Consider the following 26,834-nt stretch of genomic DNA (forward strand, 5'->3'; position numbering starts at 1 on the left):
AGGGTATGTGACATACTAGAGCTTTTTGGAAACTTCCATGTGGTCTCAGCAGCCTATAAACAGAAAACGACTATCCCCAAAGCGATCTTCCCAGGACCTGGGATCCAAAATCTCACAGAAATAGCAGAGGATGTGGAAAGAGATGTGCGTTGCCTTTGTACTCAGTACAAGGACTATGCAGAAGCCACAGAGAAAAATCAACATCCAACTCCCAACACAAACAAACAACATCAAAACTGGGGCAGGGGGAACAGGGACTGAAGGGAGGCTCTCCTAAACGGTACATTAAAACTGCAGCTCAGGAGATAAAACCCTTGTCCTGAGTGAGGTACCAAGCAGGAGCAGCACTGCAGTGTCCCAAGGAGGGACTTCCAAGGAGCTGTGTCAGAGCTGTCTCTGCTGAGGGCTGTTTCATTTTATTTTCCAGAAGGTACTTGCCCGTTTTAAGTCCTGGATAAAAACATTTGCGGTCTGGTGTGCTGGCAATACGATTAAATCTCCTGTACTGGAAGTGTACCTAAAATCTGTATCCAGCCAGATGTAGACAAAGTCTATGTTAGCACATAATGTAGGCAAAACAAAAAGGTGAACCAGGCTAACTGCATAGCATCCTCAGCACCTGATGTCCATATTACATATTTTTCTAACTTTATCTGAGTCTGATCCTGTGGCCTGAATGTGCTGCAGCCACAAATGAGTGTTAAGTGCACTCTTCGAGTGCTCCTTTGTGTGTCTTCTGCCCCAAAAGGAATCCAATTTGTGCACCCTGCAATGTGAACCAGAGCTCCCTGCGTGCAGAGGGCTGGGGATTTTACTTTAGAGCTCACTTCTGGACCAAACTAGGACACTAGTAAAGAAGCACTCTAAGGCACACTTTGGTCTTCAGCCTGGCAGAACATCTGCAAACCGTGATGACATTGAAGGTGTGCAAAATACACATTATATATGCCCATTAAGAACAAGTTTTCAATTTTTTCACCCACGAGTGTGGACATTACATTAACTCCTATAAGCAGGACTCCTGGAATTCATATTGTTTGTTACATACTAGAATGATGACATTTCCACATAAGCAAACCCATTTGGAACAAAAAAGCTACAATCAGTCTTGACCATAAAAATTTCCTCCATAAATAGAAGTGATATATATATTTAATCTGACCTAGCAGATTTCATTGAATAGTTTTACATTGCAGAAAAAATGGCATAAAAATAATTTCAAATGTCTTAAATTATTTTCTACTTTTTCCTCTTCTCTATATACAATAGGCTACGCTCTCACAAATAGTCTATCCTACCACACATATAATGAGGTTTTCTGGGTAACAGCTTAAAATTTTTGTAACACAGAACTAAACACTACCAACTACTGATTCTAGCCTTCAACTCCTGGAAAACCTTTCCAATTAAAAAAAATGAACATATTTTTGCAAAGAAAGTACATTTTCGATTTCCAATTCTAAACTGAAAAATTTGTAGGAGGGTGTTTTTCTGATGAAAACCCAGATATTTTTATTATGATTTGTCATTGTTCTAATGAGAATGAAGTGTGTTTTCACCAGCTTGAATAATGTCTTCAACTTTCACCTGAGGCAAACCCACATATGTTTTTCCTGATAATGGTTTCTTTTTACCAGGTTGTCCGTGTGTAGGGCTGTTCCCATCCTCTAGGAACATGTTCTCACAGGCTGCAAAACACCTATCATCAGTGCAACATGTGTTTATTTGGGTTTTTTCCTAGTTTTTATCTCAAGTTCAAAGGCACTTTTGTCAAACTCCTCAGCACCAAGGTAAAGAAAGGTAAGAAAATATTCTGATATTCCCATGGTAGAATATTCCCATGGTGCAATATCAGAGTGATTAAAGCCAGTATAGCCTGCATTCAGATCTCACCTGCATTCCTGAACATCTCTGGATGCCAGAATAGCCACTTTTTAAAACTGCCATCTTTTACAGAGTTTTAGCTGGACATCTAAAATGTATGGGATTGAAAATCACTACTCAGTCATGAACATATACGTATGTGTATTCGCCTATTGAATTCAACACGTGTGCATATACATGCAACATGCATAAAGCCAAAGAGATATAAGCCAGAATATTTGTACTACACAGACTGTAAATGGCACCTTGCATATCAGGCCTCTAAAGGTTACCATAACTCTGCAATGGCTAACATTACTACTAATCTACCATCATGCATAAAAGCAGAGTGTTCCTTATGCTGCCTACCCTACCCAGAAATGGCCACACTTATTCAGAGATAAGTTAGTCTCTAGCTTTACTATTTTACTGGAAGTTGTTGCCCCCTTAAAGAGCCCATAAACATGCCTGAAAGACCACGTTTAAATAGGACAGCTTATACAATGGGTTACTCTGCCAACTTTTTGTCATCAGCAAAACCCACTAAGCTTCTCAGAGACAAGACGTAACCACTGGAGGAAGCATGTGCGTTACTTCATGCTTTAAAAATGCTGTATCTGCAACAAGGAAGAAATTCCCACAGGACTTCTTTAGTGGACTCTGAATATTTGAAAAGTCTTATGGAGTAGGGGTAAACCCATAAAGTAGCAATGATTTTTAATCATATCAGATTACATCACCCTTAAGAAAAAGTAGCAGGAGAACATTTCAGAGTGAAACAGTTGTATGTAAAATATATCATGTACACTCCACACACATTGCATCCTAAAAACCAGCAGGATATTTAATAGGGCTGCATGGGAATAGCATGTTGGATTTATCACGTACACAGGGATCATCCTCTCTGACTTTCCCTGCACGTGTGGGCATTTATGAGAATACTCGGGCTGGGCTTGGCACTGCAACAAGATGGTACCAGTACCAGGGGGACAATCACCATGTGTTCCCCTGGGAATACAGAATGTAATCCAGGACTGCCAATGAAATGCTTCTCGCATTTCTAATCCAGGTCAGCCATACGTTTAGGGGGTTTGGAGTTTCCCGGAGAAATAATATGCCTGCTGCCTCAGCGCATTCTCCTTCTACTGCCAACTCTGTCCCCCACCTTCAAGACGCTCATAACATCTTTTCTGCTCATCTGTAGCTACTCTCAGAACATGACAATTTCTTGTAATTGTTGGGGTTTGTTAGCAAACACTTTAAAGGCTCAGGCCACGCTGCCCATAACATAAATTTCACAGATGGACTGAAAGCCAGTGGCCACTTCTAGACTTAACCTCAACCTGTTTAACATGCATCAAAGGTGAGATACTCCTTTTTTTCAGAGCCCATATCCTGTACAAGATGTCAACCTGGGAGAGTGAAATGAAATACAGTTTCCAAACAGGGGGCTGGGAAGGTCAGCTGAGGACCAAGCAGAGGGAAGTGGAAATTAGCAGTTGGCATGGGGTTAAGTATGTGCATGTTATCGGAGTCTCTTGGAAGAATGAGACTGAAAACCAAGAGGAAACTAGCTGTTGCTTCCAACGAAGTATTAAGTACAATCTCCCTGCTGCATTGCTGCATATAAGAAGCCGAGGGCTAATCCCATATTTAATGATTGGCATTTTACAACATAAACAAGCGAGCAAATGTGTATATTCAGCTCTTTCATTACAGAAAACACTAGACTCCCACTAATGCAAAAGAATTCATTATGGTATTAAAACTTAAAGTTTCCAGGCTCTTCCAATAAGCCTGATTCTCCTCTTGAGCTAAATCATCACCAGTTATTAGTGAGAGCCTGGAAGCCAGCAGAATTAAGCTGACACAAAGCAAGCGTGAAGGTGGAATCCAGCCGTGAGTGCATGTGATGGAACCAAACCCACATGTGATCATGGAAAAAGTGCGGAGGCAGGCTCAGAGAAAACATCATGAGACACAAGATATTTGGAATGGCAATTTTAGCTGCAGGAAACGCACTAAAGGTCTGAACACAGGTCAGTCGTTTCACAAAATTGTTGACATTGTTCAACTCTGAACTGGATGCCTTTCTCATCAGCCCTGGGGTGTGCTGGCTCCAGAGGACAGTTTGGCCATGGTCATCTTGAAATTGCTGCCAGATAGTTTTTACATATTTCTCATTTTTTTATTATTTTTTTTTACTGTTTTACTTATGTCCACATGCCTAATCAGTGGTTCAAATTTTCAAACTGGATAATAAGTAACAGATCCACTTTTGTTTGTCTTTGTTGTTAACAATAATACATTCATCCTAATGTTAGGGAAAATATATATTCGTGCATCCTGATTCAAAGATCCTGATTCACCCTTTAGTAGGTGAACAGAGATGAATTGATAGGCATGGTTAATCGAACATGTCACACACACTGAGAAAAAAAGGGTACTCACAAGAAATTCCAGACAAGGTCAGACTTTCAACAGTAGACAAATAAGTTATGTAAATACGTTATCTGAGTACTTGCTCCATATGCCAAAAATGTTTAATATTCACAGATAATGAAACTTGTTTGAATTAGAGCAGTTTTGTTGATTCTGGCAATAAATTTAAGAGCCACTGAAACAACAGAAAAGAATTTTTAAAATTAACCCATTTTACACAACCCTTGAAAGACTTCAGCTAAAAACAGTATTGCTATTTAAAAAATGCACTACTCCACAGATCCAGTAGGAAAATTTACATGGCCATCAGAAACAAGATTTAAACAGCAAAGTGGAGATGCTAAAGCATTAAATAAGGATAGAGGAGCATCCCACCATAGCTCTGGCTCCTGCTCCTCCATCCAAAAGGAGAACACCAGATGCATGTTTGGCATAAGTCTGCACTAATCTGATTGAAATGCCTGTAGATGTTTTTCTGATGCATTTAACCCTGCAGCTTAATTAGCTAACCTGTTAACCAAGTTTATCAGTGTAATCCTGCAACATTTGCCTGCTCCTGGCCCTACAACCACTTTACATGTAATTAGCAACAATCCCCAGAAGTGCTACTCTCAAGAACTAGTGCTGTCTACCCAGTTTAGTAAGAAGAGCAAAGTTATTCTGATTTGAAGTACCTGACTTACAAGACTGACTTACAAGCTTCTGTATTAGACAGAGGGCAGCACTACATGTACAAAGTGAGAAGACTGACCACTCATACGATTTATCTGTGTGGTCCACAGAAGGTTCAGGTCTAAGAACGAATGAACACCACCGTATACGGAAACCAGTTTACCTCTAACATTCATGTGTTCCTTATATATCAGACTTTAACAGTTGAAATGCAAGAAAGAGTCACCGACAGGTGCATTTCCTCTCCCTATAAAGAACTGTGATGAGGCAGCAAATAAATCTCAAGGTATGTCTCTATTTGAAAAGCCCATGAGATCACTTGGAGTTCAGTGCTTCTTCAGCTAGGTTCTACCTGTCTCCAGCACATACCCTGCTACAGGCTTCCTTATGGTGCATAAACCATGAATAAACCCATGGTTTTTCTTTACCTAATTGTTGGACTTCCCTCATGTTGATGTTAGGATGAAAAGCTCTGAAGACTGCAGATAAATACATTCCCTGTAGGGTTCAAACAACTCGCCTGGGATGTTTCACTAAAGCAGATATTTGAATGTATCAGAAAGGTATCTAAGATCAGCTCTAAGATCTAAGCTCTAGAGGCAGTGGAGAGAAGGTAGGACTTCCAAGAGGATGAATTTGATGATCTATTGTAGACACCTGAAGATTAAATGAGTCCTCCTTATAAACAACCCTCCTCAGGGGTGGGGTGATGGTGGGGAATTTTAAGTTAGGCAGAAGATGTTCTTAGAGGACATCCTCAGACTTCTGATTCCCCAAGGAATCGTTTATTGATACTTTTGATATTATCCAATACTATGCACAAGACTGAAATGATGTACTTTCAAAGTCAGGAGAGAAGTCCAATAAAAGGCACTTATTTCCCCTTAGATACATGAATGAACTTTTTCTATCAAACAGGAGATAGAGTTTATACATATAGACACTATTGTTTTTAACTCTTCCTTTCTTAGTTTCTAAATTTACATTTAAACCACAAATCTTGTATGCTATTTATAAAAGAAAATTGCTAAGTTATGAATCAGCATTTAAAAAAGACGTGTATGTTGAAAGAATAAATCACAGCTTTCCGGAATTTCCTTCTTCATTGTTTTTTGGCAGGAACAGCTTCACCAATGGGAAAATGGTGGAAGGATGTAATTCTTTTACTCCTTCAAAAAGAAAAAAAAATTAAAAATAAAATAAAATAAAATAAAAAAATATAAATTTTGTCATTCTGTAGTTCCTTCACCAGGGAATTCGCTGCCTGGGAAGCTTACAAAAAGTATACTGTATACTGTTTTTTCTGTATCTCAGCAAAATGCCTGATTACTGTGGTATCTACCAAATCTTCTGCTTCCTTCACAAATCCGATAAGAGCTAATGTATATACAAAATTCACTTCTTAAGACTTCTTTATCTGAAATTCACTTTTATGAAAAAGCAAATCAGCCATTTTTTTCCACATTGGAATTTCACATATTCAGCCAAGAAAAGAGGAAGTATGGGCATTTCACAAAGTAGCAACACTTCCAGTTGACCCAACATATTAATCAGATTGCCACATTATATTGACAGGTCATGAATTTTAGGGGGAGAGAGCACTGAAAAATATCAATATCTGAGTAATTTGACAAGTTTAACTTATTTAGTTTAGAAGCTAATTGTGAGCAGGCCACAAGTGAACACGTCAAGTGTTGCCATGGTCCGATTTAATACACAGATCAGAGTGCATTTTTGCCTATGTTTCGACGGCTTTGATCTTTGTAGTACCAGTCTTTCTTGAAAGACAGACTTATCTTTGTACATTCAAAATGTGTCTTCAATGAACATTGTCTTCATCTAGCATTTGCAGAAAAAAAAACCTTGGTTATGCAAATACTACAGCACTCAATGTTAGAAGATCTGGACAAAACAAATAGACAATGTCATAAAATTTGTCCAAATCTGGTTCTACCTAAAAATCCAAACTAGGAAGTCACAGAAAACTTTCTGCCATGTTAAATAGTTCTGCTGTAGCCTGAAGATAATATCCAGCAATGCATGAGAAGATTATTTTCAAGCACTGTAAATGCAGTGAACTCTAACCAAGGCATAGCTTTTGTATAGTGATTCAAATGGTTCCTGTAAAGCAAAAATGTAATGATTTTTTTTTTCCACTTTGGATTTATTTTAAGGTCCCAACTCAGGAAAGAACTTAATTTTATGGTCAGGCACACTTTCCTGTGTAACAATGAAATCTGAAATGAGAGCTAAGTTCCTCTTCACTGGAAGAGCTTCAGTTTGTCATGCTGACATTAGGAAGACATTTATGAGAGCTCTTTCTGAGATTTGGGGTCCTGCTTCCCACGCCTAGTGGCGACTGTGCTGTGCTGGACCACGACGTATACTCCTGCTTCCCCTCACAGTCATCCCAGGACAGGATGGATGCACTAGTTTCTCCTGCAAGTGACAGGGCTCCCCAGCAAAGCCAGATTCAATTGCTATCACAGAGATGCTCTAGACCGGGGGTGGGGGGAACACCTCCAACTGCCTAAGCAAAATGTTTTGGAAAGGTCATTTAAAGAAGCAATTAAAGCGAAGGAGGCAGGAAGGTCAGCAAGTTTCTGTACAATACACTCCCCGGAATGAATAATTTCCTCCAGAAATCTAGCTATGCCTTTGAATATGGTGCCAAAATATGAGTATGTGAGCATGTGTATAGCGATCACTGAAACGAAGAGACTACAGGGGGGGAGTGACTAATACAAAGGGCTAAAATAAATCTTGCTCCAAGTCCAAACTATTCCTATACAAACCTTGTACCAACAGCGGCAACCAGCAGCAGCTGGAAAAAAAATGTTCCTGCATCAAGTACCATCAGCAACTATTTATATTTTCACACACTGGGACTGTTTATATACGTTTTCAGAGGCAAGACACCAAACTTCAAAACATAGAAACTAATCAATTTTAAACTGGCTGCCAACAAACGAGGGGTCTAATGATAACGATAGGTTTGCCTCTGTACATGTGCAGTAGGGAGCCTGACTATCTCAACATAGGCTTCAAGGAGCACTCATGCACTACCAGCACTTTAGAGAGCTTTGACAGTCCTCCTTTGCTTATCGTTTTAAACACCAGCAGTGCAGTAGCTTTTTTCTTTTTTCTTATGTTGGAGGATAGCAACCTACAGATAACAAGCAGAAATTACAATTAAAGTTTTAAAATTGCAAAGATTTCTTTTTCATTATACAAGTGAAGAAAAACCTCAAGCAGTCCGGGACCTTTCATGGAACAAGACAGCAAGCTTTAACTCTTCCCCTTAACATCTTCCTGCTCCTTACAGACATTACTGTGCAAACACCAGGAAGAAAAATGACATGAGTGCTACACAAAACTGGCCTTAAAAACGTAACCTGTCATCAGCCAGGAAAGACTTGTGGCTCTGGGACTGACTCCATTTTACTTTTTCTGTTTCAACTTTCACAGGACAAGAATAATGTTTATTTCAACGGTTTTCCTTACTGAATATGACAAGCTTTTCTACAGTCCCATGCTCAGGCAGCCATTAACTTAAAAGGCAGCATGGAAAAGGAATTCTCTTCAACTCCTCCATGCTGTTAGTTCATTTTCAATTCAGCTTTTCTTTATTTTTTAAATCTTACTGATACCCAGCTTTCATAAAGACACAATTCAGATATCACCCAGTCAGACAGAAGAAAGGAGAAGCGTGAAATAAATATGCCAAGCATAGTAGGACAACTGGAGGACTTCTGTTTGTCCTTCCAACAGAAGGACTTTTTAATTTGCTCCCAAAGCAAAAATTGATAGGAATTCCGGACCGGGAACTAGGGGCTTGAAATAATTGGCAGACTCAAGGTTAATGGGAGCAGCATTCAAGAGACTGAGCATTAACCCCTGTTTTGTTCTCTGGAGATAATTCTCAAAGTCTAAGAGACATCTAGGGAAATGCAGGGAGACTAGATGGCTTTTGCATTCTCAGTGGAGACCAACAAGTGTTTCACCAGGGTTGTTTCTCTCTCCATTAATTACTAGAGTAAGGCAACATAGTAATTTAAAAATATTCTATTACTCACAATTACTAAAACAGTGATAACTACACTTAGATATCAAAAGTTACATGCAGTGAGGGAGTTTCTCATCAGAAAATTGAGTACAAATCCTTCTCCCTCCTTCCTCCAAATTCCCCTTTATTTCATTGCCTAGCCTGCAAATCCTTTGAAGAAACTGTCTTGCAATGTGTGCATCTCACTTTCCAACAAGATTCTTATCTCAGCAATGATAACACCACAGTTCTTTATATCCTCAGTACTGACTCACCTAAACAAATAAATAAAAATAAAAAATAAATAAATAAAACAATCAATGCTTGCTGGCCTGCACGATATATGCAACACCAAAAGCAACAGATTCTTCAAAAAAACCCACAAGTGCACATGGCAGTTGCTCTGGGTTAACACCGTGAGTCTTTGATTCTGGTGACAATTGTCTGACTGGAGTCTAAACAATTTGGCAGCCCTGCAGAGCTCGTCCCTCCAGCTGAGGGGTGAGGATCATCTGCTTGCACTTCAATTGGCTTCCAGTTCAAACAAACTTGGTTTTCCAACTGTTAGTCCCTCGTTCCTCGTAATTGTGTTTACCTTCACTGGAAATAAAATAAATAGGAAGGCAAAAATCTGATCCAGCTTCCATAAAGCCAGCATCAGAGTAATCCCGGACACATTGCTAATTTATCAACAGCTTCAGGAAATACCCTGGTTAATTTGGTAGGAACTCCCATTGTGAAAATCTTTTTGGATGCCACGGAAAGCAGCTCCTTGGCTGGCAAGTCAAGTAGTGCTTCCCTTGGCCTCCAAATTAGCTGGATACCCAAAGGAAATTACTAATCTTCCAGTTCAAAACCAAAACACACACAAGTATAATGAGCACTGTTTTCCTTTGTGGAAGAATAGATAATCAATGGCTTGAAGAGTGGAAAATATACATTTCTGTTAACACTTACTCTATTGTACTCTATTTGGGTGAAGCTCTTCTGTGTCATCACCTATACTGTTCCTATCACAACACCTACGAACAAGCTAAGGTATTTGCTTTCTTATGTTCTTAAACTGGCTTGAATCCTCTGCAAGAAAGCAAATACAAAACACAAAACCAAACAAGTACTAATCTGTCTTAACTGCTTCCAAAATATCATTTATCATTGCAGAATCTGAGCATTTACTATGTAAAATCAATGTCAATGGTGAGATATCCTAGTTAAAATGACTTGTAAAATTTCTAACATTTCCTTTTGTTTTGAAGTTTCTGATAGGGAGGAAGTTCACTTGTTTGGTTGGGTTTTTTTTTTCTAATTTTCTTTCATTTATCCATTTTCTTTTACTTCTAGCTTTTGCTGTTGACTTGTTTCCTTTATATATTAGGGGTTTTGTTGCGGGAAGTGCTGCAGAAACTCCCAAAACCCCTTGAAGAGCATCTGAACATCTCTAAGGCAGAACTCCAAGTGTCAAAACATCTCTGTGACCTGAATTTCTCTGGAAGAAAATCTTAAAGCAGTTTCTGCAATAAAGCCAAAAGCTTAGAGCAACAGGAACAGAGGAAGCATGAGGGCTGTCATTTCCTCTAAGAGCAGCAAGATAATAATTCCTATTAACACCTTCCAGAGATACAGACCGTTCCAGTGGGCCATATGTGACTCTCTTCCTTTTATTATTTTTTGTGCCTGAAAGACTAAATCAGTCAACACAATATGAAAGAATTAGCTCCTGGCACGATCCTGTGTTACACGTGTATTTGAGATGCAGACTCTAATGCTTTTCTATGTATTTTCACTCATAAATTGCACTACTGTATTGTATATCAGAGAAGCGGCAAAAGAATTATTAGCTTTAAAAAATCCCAAACCATGATGTAATCAAACCCTGCTGTATCAACAGTTTCATTACAGATAAATGACAATCCCTAATCCTCTGTATGAATGACAGCTATTCTGAAAGGTCCGGGAATGCTGACACCTAGAATGGATGGATTATAGATATAAAGGTATAATTACAGATAACACCTTCACTCTCTGAAAGGATACTATCACCTTCACTGCAGTCTAGATTCTGGGAAGTTCAAAATAGGCAAAAGCCTGAAATATTTAATGACTATGCTTACAAAAATGCTCTTGAAAAACAGCTGTTCTAACCCATTTTCCAAAGTTCATTCCAATCTGCTGCTTTTAGGGTTTGTTTGTTTGTTTGTTTAAGTGTATTTGGTCTGCAAAAAGATGAAAAGCTCCATGATTTTAGTTCCCTTTTCAGTCAATAAAAACTCAGTGGGAGAGAAGTAGGAGGAAAGAGAGCAGGATGCTTTTCCTGTTACCATAGTAAGACTTGGGAGACTTGGGTTCAGTGACTGGCTCTAACACAAATTTCCTGTGTGACCTCAGGCAAACCATTTGGTGTTTCAATTATTTATCTGTAAAGCAGGGATAACCACTATCCCAGACAGGATTTGCTTGGATAACATTTACTAACACATCATCGGTGCCCCAAAAGTCATGTATTAGACTCCTACTGATCATATACCCGAAATCAGTGGTTGACATGACCCAGGGTACACCAGCATATCATGCAGACATCTCTCATGAAACCATACTTCCCTACTACCACTCTTCAGCCTGCAATGCAAATAGGTCTCACAACAGCAGTCTGAAATTTCTACAAAGAGAAACTGCAAAGTAAAAGAAAGACATCAAATGACTTGGGGGGAAATGCAACCTGTTGTTGGGGAAAGGGGATACAAACCCTGCAAGTATTTATTAGCACAGCGTCTAACACCACACCACCCAACTGGACCTCCTTTACATAAGGCATCAGAGGTACAGCAGCAATGAAAAACAAGTTAAGGGCAAGATTTAAGATTTTGTCTTGGTTTTCAAACAGCTATACAAAACCATATAGTCCATCCCCATCCTTGTCAGTGTAACTTAGGGTCTTGCATAGAAATGATGACAAACTACGTCTGGAAATTAGCCCTTGTCCACATGGTGGGTAGAGTACACCTCAACTAATTCAAGCGTGCAAAACAGGTGTCTTGTCTAAGACAATTTGCCCAGACTTCTGGAAGAGTCAACACAGAGAAACAAGCAATGCCTAGAAAGAATTCATCACACCCTAAGTTAGATGGGCTGAGTTTTCTATTCCTCTCTCCCGGCTATATAGTCTATACAATACCTGTGTCACATACGATATCCCAAATCTGTTTCTCAGTGATTTCTGTCTATAGTACCTATCTGTAAGTCACATACATATTTATCTTACACATTTCAACGGCACAAATCTTGGAAACCTGCTTAGAAAGGTCTTATTGGATCTATATTTACATAGATTCAGTGACACAGTTACCTGTGTATGAGGGATGGTAACACTCTTGAGCCAAAAGACTAGAAAAGTAGCTATCAACGAAGTAAGTAAAATACTTCTTTTCAAGTAGCCCAAAGAGCTGGTTACATCTCACAAGGACAGATTACTCTGAATTTCAGCAATAAATTTACCTCTGTAGTGAGGTTTCCTTCTCTTGCTCACCACAGTATAAATGATGGTATTTCAGTGGTTTAACAAAAGCTTTGAAAGTAATAAATAAATATTAGAAATGAAATCTAAGAATGTGTCTCCTTTACCACAATTTATTTTCATTTTCTTCGTAGTTGACACAAAATCACCTTTTGAAAAACACTGTGTTGAAAGAATAAATGTCTCTGTTACTTAAATTTGTTAAAAGAGCACTCAAAAAGAGCAAATTATAACATGGACTATGGAAAATAGATATTGATACTGTATTCAGACCTAGCTACCATTTTTACAGATAACCACAGGAAAAAAAAAAAAAGCATTTTTACAGATAACCACAGAAAAAAAAAAAAACAAAAAAAACAGGGAACGTAAGTCAGCTTGGTAACACATCCTGCTGATATTACATAAACCATTTAATCAGGGAGGACCCTGGTGAAGACTGAATCCTCTTTGGAGATGTGACTCAAGGAAGTGTTCTCCACATTTCTTTCAGGATTAGCCTGACCTACTTTTACACTGCATTGTAAGAATGAGGAACACACAACCAGCTGCTTGCCCTAGGTGAAGGACAGCAGTCAACAGCTGGTTGACTGCTCAGCTGCTTATGATGATTTGGCCACAAATACAAAGAACCTTTTCTAATCTAAAAAAGCAACTGATCATCTAGTTCTGATGAACTTTTTTTGTTTCAATCATCAATAGCTCTCAGTGCCTCTCTGGGCTCAGAACTCATCATAATGTACTCACCATCATCTGCTGAACGTGAAATATTTCAGCTCCAGTGGCTGAGAGGCGGTTTGGAAATGAAATGTCAAGAAAAGCTCCAGGGAGAGTGCTTGGTCCAGCATTGTAAACCTGTAACACAAAGATGCATAGAAATGTAAAAAAAACCTAACCAACCAAATAAACAAAAACCCACAAAAAGCCCCATATATGACTGCTCATAAACGGGAAACTCTGTAGAACCAGAGCTGGGAGTATAGGTAAATTTGAGAAAATTCAAATACTGTGCAAGTTTTCCAATGTCTTTAGACTAACACCAGGATAAAGTCAAAGGTTTAGCTTATCTAATAGTCTTTAGGCACAGCTCATACATCAGGTGAGAAGCAGTTTTGCAAGATAATTACCAGTCATCAGTACAAATAGCATGAGACTTCTGCCTTATACACACAGGCACTGCTAGTACTCTTTGAGTGTTTTGGTAACTGTCTCAGTTAACATTCCCTTTTCCATCTGGTAACCACTGCATTATATTCTGCATATGTTTTCCTTACAGAGCAGAAGCCAAAGTAATGATTGTGACTACCGGACTGCGGGTTTGCTGAGTGAGTTGCCAGGAAATGCATGTGAACAACTTCCATTCAAGTTCTGGGGTTTCTAGTTAAATGAAACTCTTAGTGGAAAACATTGGCTTTCTATCAACCCCCCCCCCAGATTTTCAATAAAAACTCAAAGAATTTCCAGTCCACCACTGAAATGTATCCAGTGAAAATTCCAAAATTTGTGGGTTTTTGCTGAAAAGAAACAATCCATGGAAAAATTTTAATGAAAATAAGTTTTCATGTCTATCTACATTTTTTTAATTAGGAAAAATATTTCCTGGTTGTTTCTAACAACACATATATTAGTGCATATAGTAAAAACATTAAGCCCATTAGAATATTTATCTACACTGAGACAGTACTGTCAAAGGATGTAGCAATCAGTTGTTAATTGTGTAAAATACAAATGTTAAACCCAACAGGTTTTCATTCTTCAAACACTGTTTATACTGAAGAAATGCCTGACTGATAAAGAAAATCGGCTCACAATGCCAAATCCTCACAAAAACCCTGAGGCTCCAGTCAGGGGGAGAAATCCCACTACAATGGAGCATGATAAATGCTTTGTGAAACACAAACATAATGTTTCAAGTTAGACATTTAAAAAAAACTTGATTATCTCACTGAGATCAGATACGAGTTAATGCAGAAAAGACATTTTCATTGCACATATTGTTACTCCCCGCCCCAAAAAATGATGCCTAGATCTGTTTCCTTATTAACATTGGACATGGTATAGATTTTCACATAAAAACCGCTATAAAGCCCCGTATTTTTGTAAATCGTCTCTTTTTCTTGGTTAAGAAACTATTACTTTCTCCATCTGGAGAAGTTTAATAAATGGCAGGCAAATAATTAAAAACAATTAAGCAAACAGTGATACAAACCATGCTTTGCCCATTATGAAACTCTACCCTTTCTCTCTGACACACGCAGTTATGAGGTTTACCACATTACTGGGAGAGCAGATCTGTGACTTGTTACAGTATAATTTTCTACTTCTGTATGTAAAAAAATATTATTAATATCACAACTTGGAAGTGTGTCCATGAGAGACAAGAGGATGGGGCAGGACAAATGGTGTCTCTGCCAATGTATAGATTCTCTCTCTCTTAACCTGTTATCACTTTGCTTTATTGAAAATATTAATCTAGTTAAAGCATCAGTACATCTGTTCTTTACCTGTTTTTAACCAGTTACTGGCTATGGGGGGGGAAAGAGGAGGAGGGGGGGAAGACCCATAAGCCCTCAAGAATGAAATCAGAATCACAAGAATTAATAGCCTGGTTCATGAAAGCTTTAATGTCCTGAAATCCTGCTTCCACTCCTTTTCAGTAAATAGCTAAGGGCACTGCATGACAGTGGGTGCTTAATTGCTCTGGACCTCAGTCTGTCCACGGAGGCAAACATGTGTTATTCATTATGAGCTGAGTGGCATTCATGCCTAAGAGAACAGAAAGGGGAAAATAGGCAAAAGTCTGTTTTTCACAATAAATGATTCCCCCACCTCTGCATGATTTATCATTCCCTAGTTCCATCTAGCGGTCAAAAAGGATTTGAAGTGCTTGTAATAGATACAGTCACGGCAGCGAGACAAGTTCATTTTGGCTGCATCACAAGAGTTTGTTAAAATAAATCATCCCTATGTTTTGCCACATCAGGAAACCATCTAACTGCCATGTGAAGTGTAATCTATAGACAATACTTGAGTAACACTGAGATACTATGAGACATTTAATGAAACCTTCCCACATCTCTCTTGTTAGTGCCACAGTCTCTTCCCTGTGCTGTACCTTTATCAGTACTGCTATAAATATTTTCATACCAGGGGCATTTAGCAAGTCTGAATCCCTTGCACAGGTATGTGTTTGTTCTCACAGATAAAGCCTACCCACTTCTCTACTCAATGACTATGCCACTAAAAAGAATTACTCCTCCCTTTTGAACCTGTGACTGCATCCAAGATATGGCACTTGAGTAAGGAGAGCTCTTTACTCAGCACATAATGAAAGGTAACATAGAAACAAATGGTAGTAGCTTCATTCCTATGGAAGCAAGAAGCCCTATTCGCAATTCCTGTTATTATATATTCAGATAAGGAAATACACTATCTCTACATGCTGTAAATATGGGATCCAATCAAGAATGCATTGCACAGCATACAGTGATTCAGACATGCACCAAAGCCCATACCGCACTCAGAATAAAAGATATACAAAGCCAGACCATGCTGTCAAACAGGAAAGTCGTCAAAATAAGGATCACCTAAGGATTTTACCTGCAGTGTAAAGTTGAGAGACTGGAAAAGGCATTCATTGTTTTCCAACTGAATGAAGTTGGATGGTTCCACAGAATCACCGTAGAAGAATGAAGTAGGGAAGACTTCTCTGAAAGATCAAGACACAGATTTAGTAAGCTATGTTTGTCACCAAAATTAAATACATTTGTGGCAAGCTGAATTGCACCTCTTGCTTTCTGGCCATGTGAAATTCTATGGGACCATTTTACATCAATTTGATTTCCTCTTGACAACAGCATCTCAACTGACACGGGTTAACATCCCATCATTGAAGCATTCTTTGAAGCATTGAAACATTGAAACATCCCATTATTGAAGCATTCTTTGAAGCATTGAAGTAATCTTTTGATTACTTATCTTCTCTCTTTTTCTCCTTCCTATCACAAAACTTCTTCTCCAGTGCCCCTACCATGGATGATTTGTGTAAGTCCTATGGCTTGCGTAACACAGGAAATCATTGCACTACTAAGTTAACCTGAAGATACAGTTACTAATAGGGATACTTTCAGTTTTATATTCACTAAAGTAACACTTCAGTTTTATCTGTCATTTACAGAGCATTGCAGGAATAAATACTTCATTAATTTTTTAAGTTTCACTACCTTTATGATTAGCAGATGATTAAAGGGAAGAGTAGAGGGGGATATAACTTGCTTTCAACTACAGTGGCACAGGCCAAGTCTCCTCAACTACTCTTATCATCTTATCAAACTAAAATGCAGTAGGGTTTTATCAGAAAAGACTTGGAAGCACAACACAGTACCTGGAAATCCTGCAGGACTAGGAATGCATTAAGCATCCTTTGTGCCTCCTTCTAATCTCAGGCTGCTCCCCTGGCTGGAAAGGGTCCTGGTGTAATTTCAGGCAAACCTTGGTGAGGGACTGCCTAAAACTCTGCTTCCTTCTCAGGCTCTCGTATTGGGTCAGAGTTTTTTGAGACAGGATTTTAAGCCTGTTTAGGTATATTTCCCTTTTTCCTGCCTGACTCCTACACCAGGGATTGCTAGGGAAAACAGCAAGAGACAGATTTACTCCTCCCACTTACGGCGTAGGGCCAGAAGGCGCCTCCCAAACATGGTACAAGCCCTTCCGGGCTATTTATGACCAAGGATGAAGTTTGCTCTCATAGATTCAAATGAATGATAGCTAATAAAAATAAGCTTTAAAAAAACCACTGTCCACGAGAAAGTATTACTAATATTACCATGCCTGGGAATGTTGTGCCCTCCAATAAACCCAACTTTGCCCTGGTAGTTGGACATTTATGTGAACTTGTATTAAGTAAGCCTTGTCTATGAGAAAGAAAAAAAAATTCCACATAGGCAGTTGGGTGGGGCTTATAAATTCAGAGACCTTGTGCTTCCAAAAAGTGAATTCTGAAGAGAAAGAAAAGAGCCCAATTCTTATCTTTTTTTTTGGTATGTAGTATTCTGTAGGTGACAAACAGAGACCTAAAGAAACAGATGAAAGCATTCTTATCTGTAAAGCTGTACAAAAATCAACTTGCATCAAAGCATCAAGAAGCAAGAGATTCAGAGTTAAATTTCCACACAATCTAACAATGAAAGCCTTCAAAAACTTCCAGAGCACACTGCTGAGACTGTACTCTCAATAAAAAGGAGATTTTTGTCCCTGCTAGTCATCTTGTGAGGTCTGACAGCGCTCTTCAGTTCTCTGAGCAGGCTCAGGCATATCTTCTACCCATTCTGACTATTGTGGCAGTAATTAAGGGATCTTATTTCTACGCAACAAGAAAGGAAATCAGCTTTATGTCATAAACTTCCAGACTACGCCATGAATCTGAGTTTACCCAGCTTTTCAGCCAAACCACATGTCAGTGCAGGTAACTTTGCTACTACACATTCAGCACACTGGTCAAGGGAACCTTTTCCTACTGATGCCAGCCTGCACTGGTCATTCAGACAATATGTATTCCCTGGAGATTGACATAAATGGTGGCTAAAACAGACACTGACCTCTTGGGGACACTGCTGATGATTTTTGCTTCCCCAGCTTAGAAATGAATGTCAACTTTCTCAGTCTATATGGAGGCTAATTCACTTCCAGTGATCAGGTCCCCCAGTTTAAACTCAAGCACTGTTTACACTAGAGGACAGTCTGTTTGTTGGGACCAACACCAAATCTTTCATTCTAGACTTAAGATTGTAATGCAGAAGTGGAAGGAAAGAACTCTGAGTACAAAGGCAGGAACTCACACATGTGCAGCCCTGGGGAGAGGACAACAGCTATGTGTTATTTCAGTCAAAGGGTGAATGATGTTCCTTGGTTGGTATTCAGATGCCTTGCAGACTAGGGAGGAGAGGGAGTGGGAAAATGAACAGAAGCAGAAGCGAATTCTGATTGTGAAATTAAACAGAAAGGCAAACAGCTAGACTCCACCAAGCTCCTTAAAATCCCAGAACATTTGACCCTAACCTTTGGCCTGCTGATTCTCAACCATATCCTTAAAGACATGCCCTACAGAACAAGTTGTGATTTACTTGTTCTCTTTTATTTTAAGGTCCATCATATCTACAGCATCACGTGAATTCAAAGACAATCACTAAAATACCTACTATAAATGTGATGGTAACTAATTAGTGCTAGCTAGAAAGAAGTGAGAAAGAGGTACAGTGGTGGAATGAAAGACACAACAAATAAAATTCCCAGATAATGAGTGCGATTGTCTGTATTTCCAGAGTCTGGGAAACAGGGAAAAAGCAACAGTCTGGCTACATGTAAACAAAGAGAAGAATTCAGTTTTTCAGTGGAACAGACTCAGACATTGTTAGGATTATTATTATTTTTGTTGTTTTCATTTGGTGACTGGTACTTACCCACTGATAGATGAGTCCACTTCATGCATCAGGGGCACCGACAGGGTTAGAGTATTATCATGCAGAGATTCAGTGCGCTCTAGGTTTCCACTGTGCCAGAAAGGAAAAATAAACATGCTGTAAATTGACAGCCTTTGCAATATATCCCACGGTTTCACAGCTACCATGTCTCTGCCTTGTACTCCGAGCCTCTCCATTTGAGTGATATCAGCTCTCCTTAAGAAGCCTCTTAAAGATTAAGTTACATTTGTTCATTCCACCTTAGAGAGGGCACACACATAAAGCACGTGTTTTGTGGCTGCTGCTCTGTGGCTGCAACATGATCAGGCTCACAACGAAAAACCTATCTTGGAGCAAGAATTCAAACAGCAGTGCTGAACTACAGCAGCCGTCATACATACCAAAGAGAAACAAGGACATTTAAACTCCAATGCAAGGGTCCATTTTCTCCCAGCCTGGCTGTACGTCAGTTTGGGAGGGATATACACACCCCACAGAGAGTCGTGACCCAGCAAATTAAATTGTGTTTTCATTGTACCTGCACTGTACCACAGCACCAATTCAGGTGAGACACTTGTACGGAACTGGCCGTAACCTCTCATCAGTTCGACCCCCTCTGCCTGTATTTTGTTGCCAAAATGAAAGCACTTCTACTTTACATTTCTCAAAGGCAGTTGCCTCAACTGGTCAAAAGCAGAAGGATGAAAGAGAAAAATAAGCAATCATCTCTCATTTGAGTCAGTTTATTTCCATGTGAACAGTTATGTGTGAAGTCTGGGAAAGGTTCCTGAAATGCATGGCCAACACGCAAACTTGTAATTATTCTAATTCTGATGGCGAGTCTGCTTGGCGAGTGACAACTCAGAAGAACAATCTTGAAAGATGTGTTACATATATTTCCAATTTCTTCAGCAGTGACTCTGGAATCACTTTTGCCTTGCAGTTTGTTGGATTTACTCACAAATCAAACTAGCAAAACAAAAGACATGATCCTATTAATTTGAGGACAGTATCAAAGAAACAAGAGCAGGCAGTAACATCCCAACCGATACCATGCAGATAATGAGTTGCTCAGATTACAAAAAAACAGAGCTTGCTAGCTACATACATGCATAGATACAGCTCAGCTTTCTACAACTGACACATTGGCCATGTCTGCTAATAAAACTGTGGCCCAGATGGAAAAACCCACAAACATTCAGTCCCAGGAAAAAAAAGAAAAAGAAAAAATCTAATAAAAGCTTTTCCTCTGAATAGGCTCAAAGAAGAGTCCAAAACAGAGACATTTCTCATCCAACACAAATAATGAGATACCATGGTGGCAAGCAGAATAAGCAAGTAGAATTCCATACAGGGTTCATGGGTATGTGCTTATCTGTTTCAACTAGAGCAAAGGTACTGTTAGAAAAGGAGAATATAGCTCAGTGAATATAGCTCTAGAAAAACAGTACGCACCAGGAAACACAATATAGCGTTTGGGGTTTTTTAAACAAAAAAATTAAATGTAATATAATGTTTAGTCCTTTCCCCAATTGATCCCTCCCACTACTGAACCAGTGTCTTATTACAGATGCTACTGCCAAATTTGCAGCTTCAAGGTACAGGCTTAAGTGGCCACTTGAAGGGCAATACTTACTTTCCCGTGACAGCATGGCATAGCTTCTCTGTGTCCAGCCATTTCTGCCAGACTAGCTCCAGTTTTGTGTGGAAACAATGTCCCCACTCATTGCAGTCTGGCCACAGCACAGACACTTCCTCTCCATTTCCTTATCACTGACTTTATCCCAGGGCTCCCTGCAACTCTTGTGGTAGAAAGATTTTATTACACTTATTTGACAGCAAGAGAATTGAGCCATTTTCCCAAAGTTACAGAGAAAATGAGGGTAATCAGCACTGGGACCTGCACTCTTGTCTTTGAAAGTTCAGCTGAATCCTTCAAAACACAAGCGTCCTCCCATCCATCCTTCTGAAACAAGAAACTTTCTATTAACCCCTCTGAGCATTCACACTATGTGTACAAGACACTATTTATTTCTTTGGTCCATCTAATGGCACTGATTAACCCTGCTCACTGTTAGGGCACAGGAATCTGAGGAGTGAGGTTACAGAGGAAAGCCCTGTGCTATCCAAGGCAGGGAAATGAGCAGTACAATCTGGAAAACACTGGCTGGGCAAATTTAAAGCAGTGCTGACCTATCTTTGCACCAGCTGGCATTCACCTAGCAAATACTGAAGCATCTCCCTGACCTAGAAGCATCACGGGGTCATCTGAACATACGAGGAACTTCTCACGGAGAATAAAACTTCTCTAATGTGCAAGACATGGTCTTGCCCCTCTGATGCGAGGTCTCACTTTCAGTGTTTCATACCAGGCCCACGTGCTGCAGGATCTTGTTCCCACCTACAGCTGTTACTGCAGGCGAGGACTACGCCTTATGAGAGCAGTCACTCAGCAACTGCTACATCTCATCTCTCATCTCCAGCTGGTTGGTGAGATGTCATCAAACTGGGGAGGAGAATTCAGGCTGGAGATCCTGATTTTGACACAGGAGGCTATGAAGTTGGTCCGCTCATGCAGTAAGTGGAAGCAGGAACCAGTCACACACTCAGAATGTCAGAGCAGCAGTTCATGGCCCAGGTTAATGCAACTGTACTACTGTCAGTTCCCATAGACTCCCCGACAGTGCCTGTGACTGAATCACCCACGGAGTCTGCTTCTTTGTGGAACATCATCTTAGGAGGCACAGAGCATGTGTCACCTTTTATTTTGCCCAAGATAAAATCCCTATGCATGCATACTTGGCATCACCCTGCTTCAATGCCTGCTCCAAGTGCCCTTGGGGAAGTGCCCTTTTCAGCTGTTTCACTCAGTCTGTCATGGCTCACTGAAGATCGAGGAGGGGGAAAAAATAGATGTGCAACTTTGGAAACTGTCAGTGAGATCCCTCACCATCTGATGAAAGCATTTCTCTTTTTTGGTTTGCATCCAAGCATGCTTATTTCATTCAAATGCTGGAACAAATGGGTCTGCCTGGTGCTGATATTCAACCACAGCTGAGCTGAGCTTGATACAGGGCCCAAAGGGATGGGCACAGAAACACAATGGCCTTCCAACTGAGAGAACACAAAATGCTCCTTCAGAATTGCAACTGCCTGGCAAAGAAAGCCCAAATATGATCCTACCTCATTTTCAGGAAGCTGCATCACATGGTTCCTCTATATTATCAAAATACATGCATTTAGCCCCAGTAATTTAACCTCATTTACTACACTACACATGTCTACAACTAATATCACACAACGGTCAAGCAGATGCAATGCACACTTCACGCGACAAAGAATATCCAAGTCATCAAAATGTACGAAGGTCCCTTACCTTTGGGCAGTGACAAGGAAGGTAAGCGTTTCTTCCTGCCCAGACAAATGGCTTGTGTCAAAGATCACGCTGAACTCGTACTGTGCAAAGAAAAAGCTGTATTTAGAGACATTGTATATTGTTTCAAAATGTATTTATTCTGAAACTTCACATACATTTTACTGGCCTAGCTGTACAAAAGTAGTGTATTTTGATACATGTAAGAGCGCCTCCTCTACTGTAGAGTAGCTTTTAAATTTTAGCAATTGTGTCTCTGTTCAAATACTAGAGAGTCCAATTTTTCTTTCATTGTAAAAAGGCCTTTACTATAAATGCCATTCAAAGATGTTTCTTGAGGAGATCATCTGCCAAGGGAAAAGACTTCCCGTACAAGGGGCTTGCTACCTGAAACTACCTCAGCACCAATTTATATGTTACTTGCTGGCGAAGAGATCTTCCGGGGCTATAAAGATCATGCCACAGGCCTGCAGAGACTTGGAGCAACCGGCACAAGCTAAAGCAGCATTCAAGCCACTCATCATAATAGATAAAATCAGGTGCTAATTTTGAAAAGAGAATCTACTTTGACGGCCACTGCAGCAGGACACTAACTTTTCCATGTGACAATGTTTCTACCTAACCCCAAAACAGTTTTTGGCCAAGTGAAATATTTTGAAACTCATACTAATTTCAATGACTTGCTGAAAAAAAAACCCAACCCTGAAGATAACCCAACTATATCATTCTGAAGCAAAACACTGAAATTCTTACATTCCAGATAATATTTTCCTACTGCATTTATTTTTCCATCCTATTTAAAATCTTTTTAAATCTTTCAAAAGAGCATGTTACAGCCAATAAAACACATAAAACAAAACATTTCATGTCAGGTCAAAGGATACATCAATTCAAATGGAAAGGATCAGTTTTTGAAACTGAAATTTTCTGAAAAAAATCAGACTCATTTTATTCAGGCCATCCTGAAGTTATTCCTTATCTTCTCACCTTTCCTGGTTGGTCATTTGTACAGCTCAGTTTAGTGACAGAAAGAGCCCTGCTGGATTTCTAAATATTATGAGAGAGTTCATCTTCTACTACTGAACAAAATCCTCTTTAAAAGCTACCAGGAGATCATAATGTGAAAAAGTCATTAAGACATTTTCATTGTAATTCGTACAAATTCAGTTGCACTTTAATGTTAGGGAAGACAAAAATAAAAACAGAATAAGGCACCATAAATAAGAGAGTCCTCTTCTAATTTTCTGCAGGAGAAATAGGTAAGTTTTTCATAGATGCAATTCTTGCATCTGTGCTATTCAAGAGCACTGTATTGCAGTGCACAGAGTACTGCCATTGACTCCATCTGGTGGGAATGAGGACAGCTACCCTCCGTAACCATGAAAGGCTTGGATATCTGGGCTGGAAAGCTACAGAAAGTACCAGTCACAGACATTTAACAGAGCGGTTGCCCTTCCAGCCACTCCTTGGAGACAAAGAGGTGAATAGACCATCACTCTGCAAATGCAGATATCACAACATTACCCTAGATTTCGATCTCATGAAGGGAAATCCCACGCTGCACTTGAGGAAGTCTGACTCCAGCAACTCACAGGCAATGCCGAGCTCCTCCTGTAAGAAAATAAAAAAAAACATGAGATGATAGATTCAGGGAGAAAAAGAAGGTTACTAAGAAATACCAATGTGATGAAGTATTGTAGAAAACTAAACATTTCCCACCATAGTGCTGTTATTCCCAGAAAATGAATATTCATTGAACAAGGAAAAGTGCAGTGTTGTACTTCCTTGCTGCACCTCAGTTAGAGCAGCACGGGGAAGAAGACAAGGATCAGAACATTGCTCCAAGAGACAGACCACAGGGAAATACTGCATGACTAAACACATTAGAGTTACAGGATCAGCCAAAGTTCTCGGATAACTCAGACATTCAGTTATTCCCTCTGTTTATTAAAAGACAGCTTTCAAATGGTCCAGAATATGGGTCCCCCACGGCAGTTTTTCCAGGTACCAGTATCATAGAGAGAGAACTGTGTTGGGCGACAGTGACCAAACCATGCCACACACAGGTGCAGGAGAAAATGTTGATCTGGTCCTGGTGTCATTCACTGCCCTGATCTCTTTCTAAGGTCCACAGGATGAACTACATTGATATGGATACCAACCTTCTTTAGTGATAGCATAGATAAAGTAGGGGGATGAACTTCTCCTCATGCTAAACAATGACAGACTATGAACACTGTCAATAATACAAATGAGAATGATTAGAGCAGCCCTATCCTGCTTGACTGGTGACTCCAGTAAAACAACAGAAATGCGTCTATTGAATGGAAAGTGTTTCTTTGCTCCATAAAGTAAGTGCCTGGCTCCAGGTTAGCACATCCTCATCTCCCGATTATCCGAGAATAGTTTTGTACTCTATCACTGGACAACTTCACCTCATTAAATTTCAGGATTGGGATTCAATTCCAGAATCTGATACGCAGTTTTAGCAATCACCTGCTGTGTAGGCACCTACATGATCTAGGTGTCAATGCTCCCATTGTAGTCAATGGATGTAGAAAATGGTTCAGCAGACCAAATGTACATGTTTAGTTTAGACTGGGCTGAATACCTCCCTAGACCCTAGTATTGACTAGATCATCACTGGAGCTATGGTACTGATGTTATGCAGCTACAATATGAATGCCTAAATTTAGACATCTAAATCTAGAAATTAACCCTATTCTAGATGTGCAGCTGAGAATCTCTTAGCTATAGGACATATGATTTATTTGATATATTTTTGGTATCTACAGCAGTTTTTGAAGCCCAGGTTCTGTCTCCTCATGCACATTTTCCAAGTCACTTCAAATATGAGCGTTGCTTTAAATACGCACTTAAAATTAAGCATTTACATGAGTATCATTCTCAGCTGGAACAGCACATGTGGAAGTAGCTTCCTGAACCATTGACTTAGGCTATAAGCATCTTCACGAAATGCCTCTCTGCCTTTCATGTTCTGACCGGAGCACAGCGTCAGAGCTCTACAGACATTACTATCATCCTAATTAATAGTCTGACATCATTCAGATTCTTGATCTTTTAACTGCTTCCTGTGATATCTGAAAGACAAGGTCTTCTTTATCTTCAAAATCATGGTTCAAATCAGGGCACACATTTATAGAAAACTATAGCCCTAATGTTACCTTTCTTATCTGACTCAGACAGTACTTCACTGGTTTCATATGAAAAGAAAGTAACGTAAAGAGAAAATCCATGCATGCTTGGAGATGCCTGATATTACTCCAGTACTACTCAAATGCCAGCACAGCGGCCTCCACATTCAGCTTCTTTATGGATTTGTTTCCTTGTAATCTTCAGCAGACTTTTATTTTCAGAAATACAAAAGATGGCACCACCCAGCAAATCAAATATCGAGCTTTAGTCATACAAAGCTGCTGTCCTCATATGCTGTGTTAGATTTTCTCCTCCATTTAACACAAAACAGAAGAGCAAGTGCTTCATAGCGAAGCATCCCCTTCACTTGCCTTTTCCTCTCGGCAATCTGGGAGGTTCTCCAGTTTTTTGTGAGTGATCAAGTGAACACAAACTCTGAGCAGCTGCGTAGCCAAACGAACAATTTCACAGCTGTTTCCTCTGGGAACATTCTTGGTTCTGTGTTGTTCAAATGTCCCTTGCTGTCTAACTGTGGCAACCTATGAACTCTCTTTCATTAACTCCCAGCCTCTGTTCGTTCAAGAGGGGTTTCTATTTACAAAGCTGTCTGGTGGTGACAGTGACCAGACAGACCCAAGAGGCTGCCTCCTCTCCGCAAGGCCATATCACTTCAGAGATGTCAAAAAACACGATAACAGAAAGAACTCTCATCTTGATAATGGAAGAAGTGTAGTACTTCTTCATTTTGCATGTCGGCAGCTGCCTGCCTTTGCAGCCCTGACAGCAGGCAGGCAGATGCCAGTTGTTTTATAATGGCCTGTTAAGGTGTCCCGGTTTGAGGTAAAATGGAACCAATTTTGTTCAGTAACTTTGTTTCTTAGCTGGGCCTCTCTAACTACTGAAATTAACAGCATATTGTGCAGACAGTGTTCACTCTCTCAGGGTGATAAGACCTATGTTTATAGCTGATGCCCAGGCATGGTACGCAGAGAGGCTCTTGCTTATACTTATTGCTATAACACCCAAGGCCAACCAACTTTGTTATTTGCTCCGTTGGAGGGTCAGAAGCAGAAAAGCATAGTGGGGTCCCACCTGCGGGGAGGAGCAGACAGGACAGGTGACCCAAAACTGACCAACAGGGTATTCCATCCCATCTGCCTCATGCTCAGTATAAAAGCTGGGGATCAAAGGGTCAGCCTTGCTTCCTTCAATGGCTGACATCTGAGGAGGACTCTGTTTGTCTGCCTTTGATCCTGATCCTGAAAGCAGATCCGGAATCCAGTTCCCGTCCATCACTGAGTCCAGCCTGGGACT

At 39.9% G+C, this 26,834-nt stretch overlaps 1 protein-coding gene across 1 annotated transcript in view; it reads right to left on the reverse strand.

Moving 5' to 3' along the window:
* The window catches only part of ITGA9 (integrin, alpha 9), a gene marked incomplete at its 3' end in the record, with an annotated part of 187,311 nt that overhangs the window by 13,787 nt on the left and 146,690 nt on the right, over positions 1-26,834 (reverse strand). The window contains exons 15-19 of the mRNA XM_009891547.1: positions 23,889-23,975; positions 22,368-22,447; positions 18,992-19,081; positions 16,134-16,242; positions 13,281-13,388 (exon numbers count right to left, since the gene is read on the reverse strand). Coding sequence (XP_009889849.1) covers positions 13,281-13,388; positions 16,134-16,242; positions 18,992-19,081; positions 22,368-22,447; positions 23,889-23,975 — 474 coding nt within the window. The remainder of the gene's footprint in view (positions 1-13,280; positions 13,389-16,133; positions 16,243-18,991; positions 19,082-22,367; positions 22,448-23,888; positions 23,976-26,834) is intronic.

Source organism: Charadrius vociferus, unplaced genomic scaffold (genome assembly GCF_000708025.1).
Source record: "Charadrius vociferus isolate BGI_N301 unplaced genomic scaffold, ASM70802v2 scaffold951, whole genome shotgun sequence".
NCBI lineage: Eukaryota > Metazoa > Chordata > Aves > Charadriiformes > Charadriidae > Charadrius > Charadrius vociferus.